This window comes from Microtus oregoni, unplaced genomic scaffold (genome assembly GCF_018167655.1).
Source record: "Microtus oregoni isolate MIOR12 unplaced genomic scaffold, Mior012 000052F_002, whole genome shotgun sequence".
Classification (NCBI taxonomy): Eukaryota; Metazoa; Chordata; class Mammalia; order Rodentia; family Cricetidae; genus Microtus; species Microtus oregoni.
This window is the reverse complement of record NW_024543814.1, coordinates 1,044,995-1,060,991: the sequence shown is the minus strand read 5'-3', so window position 1 is coordinate 1,060,991 and position 15,997 is coordinate 1,044,995. Positions and strand designations below refer to the sequence as shown.

At 39.4% G+C, this 15,997-nt stretch overlaps 1 protein-coding gene across 2 annotated transcripts; it reads left to right on the top strand.

The window, feature by feature from the left end:
• The first annotated feature begins 851 nt into the window (after window positions 1–851).
• LOC121437377 (HIV Tat-specific factor 1 homolog) lies at window positions 852–13,292 on the top strand. 2 transcript variants are annotated; one of them, XM_041637262.1, is made up of 10 exons: window positions 852–1,115; window positions 1,305–1,546; window positions 3,074–3,254; window positions 3,627–3,674; window positions 4,088–4,242; window positions 6,437–6,600; window positions 8,047–8,146; window positions 10,233–10,322; window positions 11,129–11,266; window positions 11,757–13,292. In XM_041637262.1, the coding sequence occupies exons 2-10, from the start codon at window positions 1,361–1,363 to the stop codon at window positions 12,981–12,983; spliced, it is 2,289 nt and encodes a 762-aa protein (XP_041493196.1). In that variant the 5' UTR covers window positions 852–1,115; window positions 1,305–1,360; the 3' UTR covers window positions 12,984–13,292. The 2 variants fall into 2 exon arrangements, with proteins under 2 accessions (XP_041493196.1, XP_041493198.1); XM_041637264.1 differs by lacking the exon at window positions 852–1,115 and having other exon boundaries at window positions 1,192–1,546.
• Window positions 13,293–15,997: the final 2,705 nt, after the last annotated feature.

The window sequence follows — 15,997 nt, the reverse complement described above, 5'->3', positions numbered from 1 at the left end:
CAACAAATGTTGCAATCCACATACAAGAAGAGTTCTTTAGAATTTTCTAGTTTTTTAGTATAAAGGATGCTTTAAAACAAAATAATCGCTACTTAGTATCTAGTACTTCTCTTATCGTTCACCAAACCATAACTGGGTCTCTCCCTTGATCTGCGCCTGTCTTCCTCACTTTTGAAGATGCATAGAATATTTTGGGGGGAAAGTTCTGCTTAGAGCAGTTAGTGGGCTGTGTAACACACGAAGAAATGGAGCCACATGGTCCAGGTGGTATTTATCTGTACATGGGGATGTTAACAGTCAAGCTTCAAGTGCCAGGCTTGAGCACCTCTGATCCCTTGCAGTATGTTGTAGGCAAGTGTTACCCTCACCAACTGCAGCCTGAAGGTGGTACCAGCTGAATAAAAAGGGGGTGAGATTAGGAAGTGATGGAACCTTCTGCCCCTCGTTCGTTCACTCATTCACTCACCAGACCCCCAAACAGCAAATTACATTGTTTGGGTTACTATGATAAACAAAAGCCATGTGGACCCAGGGACAAGAATTTAAAAATAAATACTTGGTTCATTCGTAGGGGCGGAGATTTGCCTGAGCAAGGCGCAGGGCTTTCGCGAAGCGGGAGAAAATTGTCCCACGGTCCCACCCACCTCCCCAAGATGGCGGCTGCCGCAAAGCCCAATCAGCGCCAGCTCTGCTGGAAGAGTCCCGCGTCTTTTTTTCAGGCTATCGCGTCGTCCGAACAGCAGAGGACCCCACCGAGTCCAGGGTTCCTGAGATGTCATGGATTTCTGTTGGATGCGTCGTCGCGGATCGCTGGGGCGTTCCCGTAGGGACAAGGGGCGGCCGCGCACCTTCGGAGTCCCGCCCCTGGCTCTCGCAGGCGTCGCGGTCCTTTGACGCCAGAGGGGGGCGTGCCGGCGCGACCCACTACGTCGCCGCGCGGATAATGGCGACTGCAGCAGCCTGAGCGGGGGGACTTCGTGCTCCAGTAATTTCCTGTTGTGGCGGGAGGAAGCTGGGGTGCCTCCGGAGCTGGCGGCTGCAGTGCCGGCGCGCCTGCGCGCTTCCGCCTCGTCCTGGCCCAAGCGGTGGCGTCAAGGCCCCGCCGAGCCCGCCAGGTGGGTGGCCGCGCTTGCGCCCGCAGCCTCAAGGCGCATGCCCGCGCGTGGGGGCGGGCGGGAGGGCGGAGCCTGGGCGGTGCGACTCTAGCTTCCCGGGGATTGCTGGGGCGCTGCGGGGCGGCGGGCCAGGGGGCTGCACCGCACATTCCGGGCACTGCCGACCTCCCATTCTCTGCTCCTCTCCAGAGTCGTCTTGGCCTCTTCACTTTTCTGAGCAGTGTCCCTGGGACCAGGTCAGAAACATGAGTGGCAACAACTTAAGCGGGAACGACGAGTTTGATGAGCAGTTGCGACTGCAAGAATTGTACGGAGACCCCAAGGACGGTGACACCCAGAATGACCCGTCTGGAGAAACCGATTCTTTGGGACAGCCGCCCGATGACACTCCCTACGAGTGGGACCTTGATAAGAAGGCTTGGTTTCCTAAGGTACAAAAGAGTCGCTTGAGTGCCACTCTGGAGCGGGGCTGTGGGGTTCCCTGGACACCCTTGCGGGACACCCCTCTTAGTTTGCTCTGCTGAACTACTAGGTCCTCGAACCGGTGGTTGATGGCTCTTCTATTTGTCCAGTCTATTGCAGTACCGAAGTATAAAGGAAAGTAACTCTTAGGGTGGTGCCTTAGTAGGTTTTTTATGCCTTATTAATTTTTTTTGCGAAGGTCACAGTTGGTTATTCTATTGATGACTGCTTTTTATTGCAAAGAGAAAAACACCAAGGAAAACACCTTAGTAACAGTTTTTTCCTGTATCGTCAAACTTCTGTGAGGTGTTTAGTGAACGTGCTGTGGACAGAATGGAGCTTGTTGGTTGGGTGGGGGGTGGGGGAAAGCAGCCTTTTACCTCATTCCATTGAATAAACTTTTCTCGCATCTTGCTTTATTTCTCTACGGAATTTTGTTCCAGCGCATCTAGTAGCCACAGGAATATAACCAGGAAAGCACGGAAAGTGGTTGGAAGAGGTCTCAACGTTTCTTTTGAGTACTTGGGAATTGCTGATGAAAGAACTGGTGCAAGCCTGGCGGGGAAATTGTATGCTGAACGTTCCCTGCTAGTCTTAGCCCATCAGTATGAAAGCGACGCGACAGCCAACAACACAGAACTTGTCTCCATCGCGTAGACAGATTGTTAGCTTAAAAGTTATATCCGCTCTTCATTCCGCTTTTCTATGTCTGCATATCTCAAGCTCCCCAGATTGTTGAAGTTTACTATCCTGCTTCTGAACTCACAGTGCCAACTTGAATGTAGATGTGGTTTCTTCTTCCTTCTGAGTGCTTTTAGTAGTCCAACAAGCAGTTACTTGATAACTATCTTTTGTAGTTGAAAACCATAGTTCTTCAAACTTTGGGTTTGAAGTGATAGACCTAACTCATAAATAACTTCATTCAGCCTTTCTCCAATCGTGCTTTCCTCTGCAAAGCCAAGACGATGGGTGCGCATTGGCCTTGTCTTTCATTTTGTTATGCCACTAAGCCCTAATGTGAATTAGTGCTCGAACTAAAATGGACATTGTGTTGTAGCACAGTTGCCAGTTTCAGTCATAAACTTAAAAATCTTAGTGTTCGTATGTATTTTTGTGCATCTGTGCACCCAAAAGTGGATTCTATAATTAGATTTCTAGTTGACTTTTGGTTTTCCTCTGTCTCACTATTTGATACTTCTTTTGTTTTATGTATTGGCCACGTTGGTCAACTATACTGTAGAGAAGTAGTAATTTATAAAACAAGTAGAAAAGGTACTGGCGTCACTTAAAATTCTCTATCATGCTTTTTGTTTTGGCAATCCAAGTACTTTCATCTGTTTTTTATCATATTACACAGTTTTGATATAAGGGACTTCTCACATTATATTTTATTACAGCTACCATGGCATAAACAGTTAAGTCTTAGATTATATTATTGAATGTATAACACAAGTGAAGTAACCATGTTTTCATGTGTGCTGACTTAACCCATTTAGATCACCGAAGATTTCATTGCTACGTATCAGGCTAATTACGGCTTTTCTAGTGATGGCGCATCTAGTTCTACTGCAAATGTCCAGGACACCAACATGAAGACTGTAGAAGAACCTCCACAAAGAGAAATCCCCGAAGCCACTGACTCCAAAAAGAGGGGAGAAAAGAGAAAGGCTGATTCAGGCAAGTGGTTCTGTTTTGCAAAACCCACGTTTAAAAATGAAATAGGAAAATGCATGAATAATACATTTTACATTTTGGAGAATTACATTAGCAATAAAGGAATGGTAATATGAGTTTTCACTTTAAAATAGGCTTAAAGCCATTAAGATTTGAGATAGTCTTTTTTTCAGAGAGAGCCTTAGAACAAAAAGTTTATATATTTTTCTCAGTCAAAAAGTTTATATATTTTGAAAGTGGGAAGTGATTTGAATTAATCTTAGTCTTCTTAAATATAAGAGACCCTTCTAAAAGTTTTAAGAAACTGCCAAGATTTCATGATGTGATTCTTGTTGTTTCTTACAAATATTTTATTTATTTCATTTTGATTTTTAGGATGGTTCCATGTCGAAGAAGACAGAAATACAAATGTATATGTGTCAGGTATTTATCCCTTTTTAATGCAGCTTTAAGGCTGGAAACACTTAGTGTCATGACTTTGTGCTAAGTGATTTCTAATTTTTAGAGTGTTTTGTTCAGCTGTTCATGTTAACTTGGAATTTACTAGTATAGAACAAAGAGAAATTATGTAATTTTCCATGCTCTTCTGTATGCCTGCCTTAGATGATTTACATCAGTTTATCTGTTGAGATGTAGTGAAGCATAGCATAACATAACTGTGATGCATTTTTAATATATAAAATGTGAATGACATTCAGATTTATAGATAGGAACTTTTTGCACTCATTTACACAAATCAGCATTTCTCTTACCTTTGTTGTAGGTTACTTGTTGGTAAAATGCTAAATAACTTTTATCTTCATTACATGCTTGAAAATTATTCTCTGAAATTACAGGTCTGCCTCCAGACATCACAGTGGATGAATTCATACAGCTTATGTCCAAATTTGGCATTATTATGAGAGATCCTCAGACAGAAGAATTTAAGGTCAAACTTTACAAAGATAATGAAGGAAATCTTAAAGGAGATGGGCTTTGCTGCTATCTAAAGGTTGGTATATGGTCCAGTACATCTCTTGTCTCCCCAATTTTAACTCAGGAGCCAGGGCTGGAATCTTTTATAGATGCTAACCTAAACCAAGAACCATCTAAAACAGAATAGAAAGAAAACTGAAATTTCAGACTGTGATTGTATATAGGTGATGCTCGTACCGTATCAAATTTTTACTATATATAAATTACTGCTTCTATACAGTATATTTGACTAAGGGTGCAAATACATAACACAAAAGAGTATTAAGTAAGACAGAGTAAAATCCAAAAGTCAGTAACACTAGAGTTATTTGCTTGTTTTAAGAAACTGTTTGCTTCAGGGTCAAAATGTTATGTCAATATGTGATCGAGGGGCTTTTCTTAACTCCAAAAAAATCTCGCTGTAAAGATCTCATTATTGATTTATGTAATCAGCTGTTTAAAAATCTGAGAAGAAAAAAATGCCAGTGACATTATTTGCACATTAGAATGAATTGGAATGGCGTTACCAAAGTCTAACCTGCCACCTATTTTTGCAAATAAAATTTTGTCAGAACACAAGTATGCTTACCAACGCCTTTATGTGTGGCTGCTTTTGTGTTTCTCAGTAGCATCAACCTCTGACCCTCCAAACCTAAACTATTTACTTACCGGCTCTTTACAGAGAGAATTTCCTAACTTCAAGTTAGACTGGAAAGAAGATAATGAATTTTACTTACTGATTTCAACACTACAGAAGAGAACTCAAATGGAAATTTTCAGAATTTCTGTGTTCTTTTGTACAGGGGTTGCTTATTGTGAAAGAAAATTATCATTACTGGAATACTGGTCACCTTAGGAGCGTGTATTGTTCATTGTTGCTTGGCATAAAACAAATGGCCCCAATTATGGCATAGGAATTTTTCATAGAACCTGAAAATAACTACAAATTAAAGTAAAAAAGATAATGTAATAATACAAATATCCTAGGTGTGTAGTTAGTGGACAGCATACAGTGGGGTCAGACGACAGTAGATTTAAGCTGGAAAGCTTTGGGGTTATCAGCTTTTAATCTGTTTTTTAAAGCAAGATGGGTTAGTGGACACTAACACAACCATGACAGTTTTGTGTATTGATATGTAATATTTGAGAATTTTACCAGTTCAAGGATGACTAAAAATCTGTGAAGTTTTCAAAGAGGAGGGTGTTGATTGAATGTTTATAAAAAATTATTTTCTTAAATGTGCGTGTGTGTGTGTGTTCATGAATTTATATACACATGAGTGCTGTTGCCTGCAGAGGCCAGAAGATGTTGTATCCCATGGAACTGGAATTGTAGATCGTTGTGAGCCACCCACTATGGCTCCTGGAAACTGAACTTGACTTCTCTGCAAAAAAAAAAAAAAAAAAAAAAAGCAGCAAGGGCACTTAACTGTTGAGCCATCTCTTCAGCTCCATGATAGGATTTTTAAAGAAATATATTGCTTAGTGAAACACTTTTATATAAAACTTAGGGCTAACAAAAGTAACATATTGTTAAGCCAGTAAATTGCACTTTAGAAAATAAAGTTTATTGCTCCAGTATCCATATTTGATTTGAGCAGCTGAGGTCAGTGGTCCTTTTGCACTTCCCTTATACCTTTAAATCTTTGACTCTGTTTGAGTAGGACCTAGAATCCATAAATGCATTTAATATATTAGCCATTAAATAATTATCTTCTACTCAGTATGTTATTACAGACCTACATTTTAGCTTGATACTGAACATTAAGGTTTACCTGTATTATTTCCATTCCTTGAATCATCTACTGTTAAGTAAATGTTCCAGAGTTTCAAAACTGGGATATTCCACAAAAATTATTCAGCTCCTCTCATTCTGCAGACGGGAAATTTGGTCTTCTGGAGACAAAAATTATCCAATAATATAACTTACTGAACATCTACTGTATGCCGTACCCTAATATAATATACTCTTTTATCTAATTTTGTCGGAAACTCTGTGATGAAGATATTATTTTAGCTTTTTGCAGATTGAGAAGTTGGTGTTCAGAGAACTAGTCACATGCCTAAGTTAACACAGGTGTTGGAAGTATAGCTGTGTTTTGAACACAACTTTCCTGATTTATAGGTTAGGATTCTTTATCCCCAAACAAATAGTGGCATTGTTTATCTCAAGATCTCAAGTTTTGTTTTAGTGCTCAACTTTACTGACTATTTTATTTGCCATTATAAAGAAAGAATCTGTGGAACTTGCATTAAAACTTTTGGATGAAGATGAAATTAGAGGCTACAAGTTGCATGTGGAGGTGGCAAAGTTCCAGCTGAAGGGCGAGTATGATGCCTCAAAAAAGAAGAAGAAGTGTAAAGATTATAAGAAGAAACTGTCTCTGCAACAGAAGTTTGTATTATATTCTTCTTTTTTGTAAAGTTTCATATACATATTTTAAAAGCATATTTTCTTCTTTTTTGAAAAGTTTCATATACATATTTTAAAGTATATTTTTGGTAATAGCTACTTAGTTTTGTTACATCAAGCACGTTTACAGATTATTCTAAAAGAATTTCATTAGCTAGTCAGGGATCGCCAAGCAATCTCTCACATGGACTGATTTGGCAGTGGTGAGGAGGGTTTACTTTTTCTAGGATGATTTCTTTTAACTGGGTTCTAGGCTTCTTTATTTAAAAACAAAGTGATGAGTGATGGACTCATGATCAATGTCATCATTGAACTTCATCTTCCCTCCATCACCTCTTTCCACACTTCCTGTCCCTCATCCTTGCAGCTTCTAGTCCCTCCTCAGTAAATGAAGAACTTAATTTTGGAGGTGATAATTTATCATGTAAAAGGGAACTTAATTGAGCTTAGTATTGAACATGGAATGAAGAGTTGAAGCTTATATTCCAGAACCATGACTTCTCTTTCAGAGTGGATTGAAATCAATTGCCAGGACCTATATTTGTTTATACAAATTTGTTAGTAAAGGTTAGGAGTGATACAGGTTTTTATCACTACATTTACTATATAGTTGTGTATATTTGTGTGTGTGTGTATATATATATATATATATATATATAAAATGTCACATTCTATTCCTAGTAATTTGATTTTAAGCATATTTTGACATATGCTAGTTTTAGGAAATTAGTCAAAATGATAAATACTTTCACCAGTGGATTATACTGAAATTCTAGCATTATGCTTAAACTCATGATAAAATGATCATCAAATTTTCTGTGTGGTTCCATGTGTTTTACAGGTTTAGTTAAAATAAACATGTCAGATTTTACAAACAGTATCAGGAAAATATAAGATTATAGCGAAGAGCCAGTAGTAGTATACTATTCAGTGTAATATATAGTATACTATATACAGTAGTCTTCAGTGTGTTCTTTTCTGTTAAAAATTACATACAAATTTAAAATGGTTTTTGGTTTCAAAGTACTATCAGCCATTCATATACATGGTTCTTTATCTGTGAACTTATTGTATCAAACGCATACCAATTTTTTCTTCTCATCAGTGTCTATACAGTGCAGCATGACAGCTCCTTACATAGCATTTACATTGTAAAAGGTATTAAATATAGTACTCGAGAGATAATTTAAAGTAAATGGGAAAGCCAGGTGTAGGATATAAGTCAGTACAGTGGTGTCCTGTAGTAGTGTTCTGTGTGGCCAAGGATTTGGTGTCCAGCTGATGACTCCAGAAAGTTCTGTGGAACTATGTTGGAACCAGAAAATGACTATCATTAAGCTTGCACTAAAGGATTATATTCATCCTTTTATTTTCTCCTACAAATCTGGACCCAGGTTTTAGTTTACTGTTACTTTTTTGTTACTTTAGGCAGTTGGATTGGAGACCTGAGAGGAGAGCTGGACCATCCCGGATGCGACATGAACGAGTTGTCATCATCAAAAATATGTTTCACCCCACAGATTTTGAGGTAGGAAGTGGTTTTTTAACATCTACAAATTCTGGTATGTTTTCTTACAGGAGGGTCCAAAGCCTACCATGCTCCATCTTTGTCAAGGCATATTCCATTCCTGTAGTCATGGGTAGGATAGGAAAATAAAACAAAGAAGCTGGATTTGGAACTCCCTGTGTTTATCCCAGTGTTCTTTTGATTATATCCTAGATAAGACAGTTTATATTCATACTGTGGCCAAAATCACAGCTGCTGGCTATCTGAACTCAAAGATTGATGGGAACAGCTTGGATTTGTAGTACAGTTCCGTAAGCACCAGCTGATTTTGATGGAGAATACCAGTTGTATCTGAAAACTTGGTGTTAATAATAGAAATTTGATCCTTAAAGAAATCTGATATTTATAGTGGAGGTTGTTTTTTAGAACCACATTTTCACCGAGTTCTTTAGTGAATATATTAAAATCCCCAAAGCAGCAAATAAAATAGCTTACACTGCCTTGTGCCACTGATATCGTCTGCTAGTGTGGATGGATACTACAACTTTTGTTTTCTTTTCCTGGTTCTGGAATTAATGATAACATTTTGGACATAAAGGAAGAAAATGTTCCTAATGTAAACATTCTGATTTGGAAACATTTTAGGTGCAGTCTGTGTTTAATCTTATTCTTTTTGTTCACGATGTCAACAGTGTTAAAATCCAGGACAGGCTCCAAAGCCACAGAGAAACCCTGTCTCGAAAAACCAAAAAAAAAAAAAAAAAAAAAAAAGATAGTTTTAGTTTAGGCCCTTAGCAAGGGCCTTAAAATGGACGGTTCAGCCTTATCTCCATACTTCATGATGAGAGCCTGTTGACAAGAATGATGGTAGTTGTCTTGCTTTTTTGTTCAGGGTTCTGAACCTGGACCTCAAATCATATCAATCTATATCTGCACAATCTAAATAAAGCCACCACAAATTATTATTAAAACTAAGATTCATCCTGGTATATTGTGTAACACCTGATAGAAGGGTTAAAGAGGAATTTTAAGGATTGTTTAGTTTGACTGAAGACTGGTTACGAACCTAAAGAAAAGACGCCAACATTAAGCTCTTTAGAGAAAAAAAAAACCTTGTTGGATTACCCCAAGGTATCAGAAAAAAAACTTCTATTTGGAAGGATGGCATATATTTTTATTCCAAATACTTGAGTAATGTTAGAAGATATATACCTAAAAATACTCTCTGATATTAGGGTAAATAATGAAGGATAATTTTGTAATGTAACTTTAGATGGGTTCAGTGTTGAGTTTGAAGCCTTAACCAAAAATACTCTGCCAGGAAAGGTTGAATATCAAGAAATGAAGAATCACAACTCCAACATGAAGGGAAATTTCTTTTTGTGCACATCAACACAGTCCAGTAGAAGTGTACAATGTGAGAAGCTACATGTAAGCTTCTTATTTCAATAGCCTTGGTAGATAAAACAAGATGTAGCTAGGGAAATTAACTGTAATAAGGACTTGTCCAGGAACCATGCATGGTCATTGTTCACCATCTTAGTGTAAAGTTTAGATCAGAAAGTTACATGTGTAGCTTACTAGGTTAAAGAGTCTTGGAGAAGGGAAGAATTAGGCTACTGTGGAGCAGAGGTGAGGTGTTCCTTTCTGCCCCTTTTCATGCCCTAAAGGTTAGAGTTCTATTCATCTTTACTGGGAGTCTTGAATCCTTCTAGAGTTCTGGGAGGAGAATCCTGAACTAGAGACCACCAGTACCAGCAGTACTTCAGTGTTTGTTTGTTAGCACATATGTGGAAAAGCAACAAGAATATTTTAAGAAATACACATACGTATAAATCTCCAGTTTTCTTTTGCTACTGTCCTCCTCTCTGCCATGCTTGTCCATTTCCTCTCTCTCACTCTGAGTAGACTAAACTCGTAGCACTGAGTGAAATCATCTAACTTAATTTTGTTTTGAGTTTCTTTGTTTATTACTGTGGTCTGAAGACAAATGCACTTAACATTAAGCAGAGTACTGTTTTGCATATGTTAACTTGTCACCGTAATAAATTTGGTTCTTAAATTATAAAGAAGGAGGAAACTCCATTTTAATCCTTTGTTTTTACAGGATGATCCATTGGTTCTGAATGAGATCAGAGAAGACCTTCGAGTAGAATGTTCCAAGTTTGGACAGATTAGGAAGCTCCTTCTGTTTGATGTAAGTTCATGGCTTGTACCAGTCAGTCCTGACATCTTCCAGGCTGAGGAAGTGACTTGGATTGCCCTAGAGTTTAGATAAGTGTTTTTGTATCTCAGGCCTGCTGTCTGTCAGTGGTAGTTCAGTGAACATGGTTTACAAAGCAAGTCTTGGATTGTTTTCATTTCCTGAGCTTATTTCCCTTCCTTCTGACTCTTAAAGAATAACTAGAAGAAAATGTATGGAACATCAGTTTCCTCAAAGTTCTTACCTTTCTCTGGATTACTTACCTGATCATAGTCAAGGAGAAAACCTCATGTTTAGTTTTCTCTAAACTTCAGAAACTGATAAAAAGTACCTATGTGAAGAAAAGTACCATTTCTTACAGTGGATTGCTGGTGTGCTGCAAGGGACTTTACAGGTCATGTTGCTTAATCCTCAGAATCCCTTTGAAGTAAGTAGCTACTATCTGTACAGATGAGGAGGCCACATCTTTTCATGTGGCAGCCCTTGCTCAGTGCTCGTTCAGCTCCTGACAGGCAGGATTTAATCCCAGGACACATCTGACCTTCGAGACAACACTCTTGACAATCTCAGGGTCTTACCTCTTGGATAGTATTGTTAACAAACATTTGCAGACACTGCTGGTTCTTGCTAGACAAGATGAAGCTAAAGAAGCAGCTGACCACTGGCTGGAATAAAAGGGAAGAAAGATTTCAGAAGTTTTTTACTTCAGAGTGTCAGGAGAACACTACTCTTTACCTGTCTTATGAAATGTGGATCTGATTTTTAATCTTGTCATTCAGTCCTTCTTCTTGTCTTTTTAGAGGCACCCAGATGGTGTGGCCTCTGTGTCCTTCAGGGAACCAGAGGAGGCTGATTATTGTATTCAGACTCTTGATGGAAGGTGGTTTGGTGGCCGTCAAATCACTGCTCAAGCCTGGGATGGGACTACAGATTACCAGGTAAATCCTGCAGCTGTCAGGGGTGCAGGAACTGCTGCATTGTCAGCTACAGATCTACTTTGGGGTTTGCTTAATCTGTTTTGTATAATACATCTTGTAAATAATGTTTTACATTGGAGGATAGAGAAAAACTTATCACTTCCCAGTTTGTCAGTCTGAAATTTTGAGGTTTACTCAGAATGATTAGAAAGGAGCAGAATAAACTAAGGTATTCCTTATCTCCCTTATTACAGAGAGTGGCCAGAACTCCAACAGTAATGTTTTAAGGAAATGAACCATTTCAGCAGCCCTTGGGTATTTGTATATATTTATATGACGTTTCTAAGGTTACCCGGATATGAGATTGTGTAATCAAGGTATATAGTTTTGGAGAGCAGAGTAAGGAAGTGTTTAGATTGCTTTAGAAGAGTTGCTTTACAGAACCACGGTACTTGTGTCAGTATTAGAAATGCCCAGAGAAGCCTTAACCTTAGTTCCTGTTTGTGTGCAGGTAGAGGAGACATCAAGAGAAAGAGAGGAAAGGCTGAGAGGCTGGGAGGCATTCCTCAATGCTCCTGAGGCCAACAGAGGCCTCCAGCGCATGGATTCCGTCTGTGCTTCAGAAAAGGCAGGGCCTTCCAGAGGAAGGCATTTTTCAGAGCATCTGAGCATGTCTAACACAGATGCTCAGGAAGCTATAACTGGAATGGCATTTGGAGAAACTATCGATGAAAATAAGTTTGAAAAGGCAGATGAAAATAAGTTTGAAAAGGCAGATGAAAATAAGTTTGAAAAGGCAGAAGATGGAGGAGAATTTGAAGGAAATGCTTCTGAAAAAGATGCTAAAGAAAGTGAGTCTGATGAAGATGACCCTGAGAGAGAGAATGAAGAGGGCTGCCCAAAGAGAGAGAGTGAAGAAGGCTTCCCTGAGAGTGAGCTTGAAGAGGGTAATCCTAAAAAGGAGTCTCAAGGGTGTGGTCCTGAAAGAGAATCTAAGAAGAAAGGCAAAGATAATTATGAAAAGAATGGCCTTGCCAAAGGGTCTGAAGACAGTGACCATAGCAGAGAGTCTGAAGGGGCAGACAGCTTCAAGAAAGAGTCAGAAGATGATGACTCAGCATCTGAGGAAGACTGCTTAGAGAAGCAGTCTGAAGATGGTTCTGACAAAGACTTAGAAGAAAATGGTGTTAAAAAAGCTTTCGACCAGGATGCCTCTGACAAGGAGTCTCCTGAAAATGTCGAGAAAGAATCAGAAGAAAATGATAGTGACAAATCGGAATTTGAAGAAGGCTCTGAGAGAGTGTTAGATGATGAAGGCTCTGAGAGAGAGTTTGATGAAGACGTGGATGAAAAGGAGGAGGAAGACGAAGAGGAAGCAGTCGTATATGAAAGGGTTTTTGAGGATGAGTCTGACGAGAATGATGACTACTTAGAAGCAGATGAGGAGTGTGGGGATGCTGATGACAATGAGGAAGATGACATAGATGAGAAGCTCTTCGATGACTCTGATGAAAAGGAAGAGGAAGAAGATACGGATGTAAAGAAAGATGAAGATACCAATGACAAGCTGTTTGAAGATACTTCCAATGAGAAGTTTTTTGATGACGAAGAAGGTCTTAATGAGAAGTTGTTTGATGATTCTGATGAGAGAGGGACTGTGGGGGATGTGAAGGAAGACGGGTCTCAGTCCACAGACAGCAGCTTTGCCCTCAGTAGTGATGAGGATGATGAGATTTAATCCTTTCCACTTGCTTTTTAGGGAGAGCTCTGTGTCTCTATTTGCCTGTGCTTCAGGGTCAGTAGTAGTGTTACATCAACATGTGCATAGGGGTAGGATGCCATCAGACTAACGTCTCGAAGGTTTCTGTTCTCACCTGTACCATTGCATTTAAATATGTTTATTGGCTCTTCAGGTAAAACTTCATAGTTCAATGCAGGTAAACTGGATACCTGTTTTCTGCTGGATTTATTAAATGCATGCAAGAGAATATTTTTAAAGTATCCGAATTGGAGTTTGTGATAATCAGAAATAAAGGTGAATTGATAATATGCAGAAACTGAAATGTGGACTTGAGTTGATTTGTGTTTGGAATCAAATATTGCTTGATTCCCCCCACACCTCTTGCTTCCAGCTGTGTTACCACTTGGGTTAACCTTCCCCCTTCTGCACTACAATTTGGTCCTAAAGACAGAAGAAATGACATTTTAAGCTCCTTCACCAATCCTTGGAAGTTACCTGCTTTCTTTTTTACCCCCTTTCTATTAAAAACAAGATGTACATGTGGTCCATAGCTTGAGTGATTGAAAACAGAGAAAAGGTGATCCGACTGGACTGTGCCAGTTTAGAAGATGACTAAAGTTACGAGATCTCTCTGCAGAAAGATGGGACGCACAAGCACTACACAGCTTCTTGAATACAGTTTTTTTTTTTTGAATACAGTTTTGAGAGGTTCATGGATTCCACTGGAGATTAAGAACATTTTTCCTTAGGAATATAATTTTTGTTTTGTTTTAGAATCATGGTTCTTTTATTGTGCCACATCAGGTTGCTCTAATACAATTATGAATCATCCTTGATCGAGCTTTCCCAATTCAGTATTGGTGAACTTGCTGATGTAGTGTTGAAAACTTCTGTTGGGAGCATTGAACTGCATCAGTGCTCAAATGTCCACCTATTACGGACTATCTCTAAAGGAAAGCAATGCTTTGCCTTCAATACACATTGGTTGGAATGGGCAGTTCGACAACATAAATTAGGTCTACAACTATGACAAGAGGGGTCCTCGTGGGAAGTGTGTGATTTTGACTATAGAGGCAGCACACACCTGTAATCACAGTACTTGGCAGACAGGCCATCCTCATGTTCAGGCCAGCCTCAGCCTCATAGTGAAACCCTGTCTCAGGAAGAAAAGCATAATTTGAAAATCCAGACTCTGCCATTAAACAGTGCATCTGATCAGTTGTTTGGGGGATTAAGAAGGATTAACACTGCTTGGCAAAGACCCCTTACCATTTGCAGTTGAGAAATATGACAGTAATACTATGTTTTGGACTTGATTGTCAAAGCCTTGTCAACCACAGCAGCTTACTGTGTGTGTTTCAACTAGGGTATGCTGTTCTTATAACCTGTTCAAATTTTTTAAGTTCTTATAGTTGGTAAAAAAAAAAGTATTCATACTTTTTTCATGTGAACACTAGAAGTCACAACAGCCATGAAATGGTTAATAATTTGTGCAGTGGTATAAATGAATTAGCAAAGTCTAATGGGTAAAAATAATGAAAATAAATTATATACATGTATGAAATTGTCAAATAATGGGACTACCTATTTAAAACCATACAGTACTTGCTCAATAATTCTGTTTCTGCCTTTAATGCTCCTTAAAGGCTGGAGGATTGGCTCAGAAGTTAAGAGTACTTGTTGGTTTTGCAGTGGACCTGGCTTCAATTCCCAACAGCCACGTGGGGACTCACAAGCACCTGTAACTCCAGTCCCGGGGATCCAAAGCCCTCTTCTGACCTTCACAGACATCAGACATGCACATAGTGCATGTACATGCATGCAGGCAAAACACTCAACAAGAAAATTTTAAACAGTTTTTTTAGGACTACTCACAAGATTTTCAAATATATCACATGGATTTCAACCCATAGTTTATGAAAAAAAGTGTCTGTAGGCATACTTTTGAATGGCTTGAACACCCTGCTCTCTAGTCCATGTGTACTCTGGACTAAGAAATATCAGACAGATGCAGAGAGCCACAGCCAAACATTAGGCAAAGCTCAGGGAATCCTGCTGAAGAGGGAAGGAAGGATTGTAGGAGCCAGAGGGGTCAAGAACACCACAAGAAAACCCACAGAGTCAACTAACCTGGGCTCATAGGGGCTCACAGAGACTGAATCAACAACCAGGGAGCCTGCAAGGGGCTCACCTAGAACTTTACACGGTTGTGTAGCTTTGTGTTCATGTGGGACTCCTAACAGTGGGAGCAGGGGCTGCCTCTGAGTCTTGCCTCCTTTTTGGTTGACTTGTCCAGCATTAATATGAGAAGAGGTGCCTAGTCTTATTGCAACTTGATATGCCATATTTGGTTAATAACCCATGGGAGACTCTTGCCTTTTTTCAGAATAGGAATGGAGGAGGGGTAGGGGGCAGAGGGTGTAACATGGGGGGTGTAACATGGAGGGTGTAACATGGAGATCTGTCTGTCTCTGCCTCTCAGGATTCATTCATTCTTTTTTTTACTTTCTTTCTTTTTTTTTTTTTTTTTTTTTTTTTTTTTTTTTTTGGTTTTTCGAGACAGGGTTTCTCTGTGGCTTTGGAGCCTGTCCTGGAACTAGCTCTTGTAGACCAGGCTGGTCTCGAACTCACAGAGATCCGCCTGCCTCTGCCTCCCGAGTGCTGGGATTAAAGGCGTGCGCCACCACCGCCCGGCTTTCTTTCTTTCTTTCTTTCTTTCTTTCTTTCTTTCTTTCTTTCTTTCTTTCTTTCTTTCTTTCTTTCTTTCTTTCTTTCTTTCTTTCTTCTTTCTAGAACTTTAATCTTTAGCCTGTATATATTTTTAACACACTGTAAACCATTTAGAGGTTTTCTTACTCTTTGAATTTCTCTTTACTGTATATCTCTCTTTTTCTGACCACATGTGTCTTTAATTTGCTAAGGAATATGGAGAAGTTTTTTGCCACAACTCTGGCGTTTAGCTGCAACAGTGTATAAACAACACTGAAAAGCTCCTATGGCATTTCAAGGTC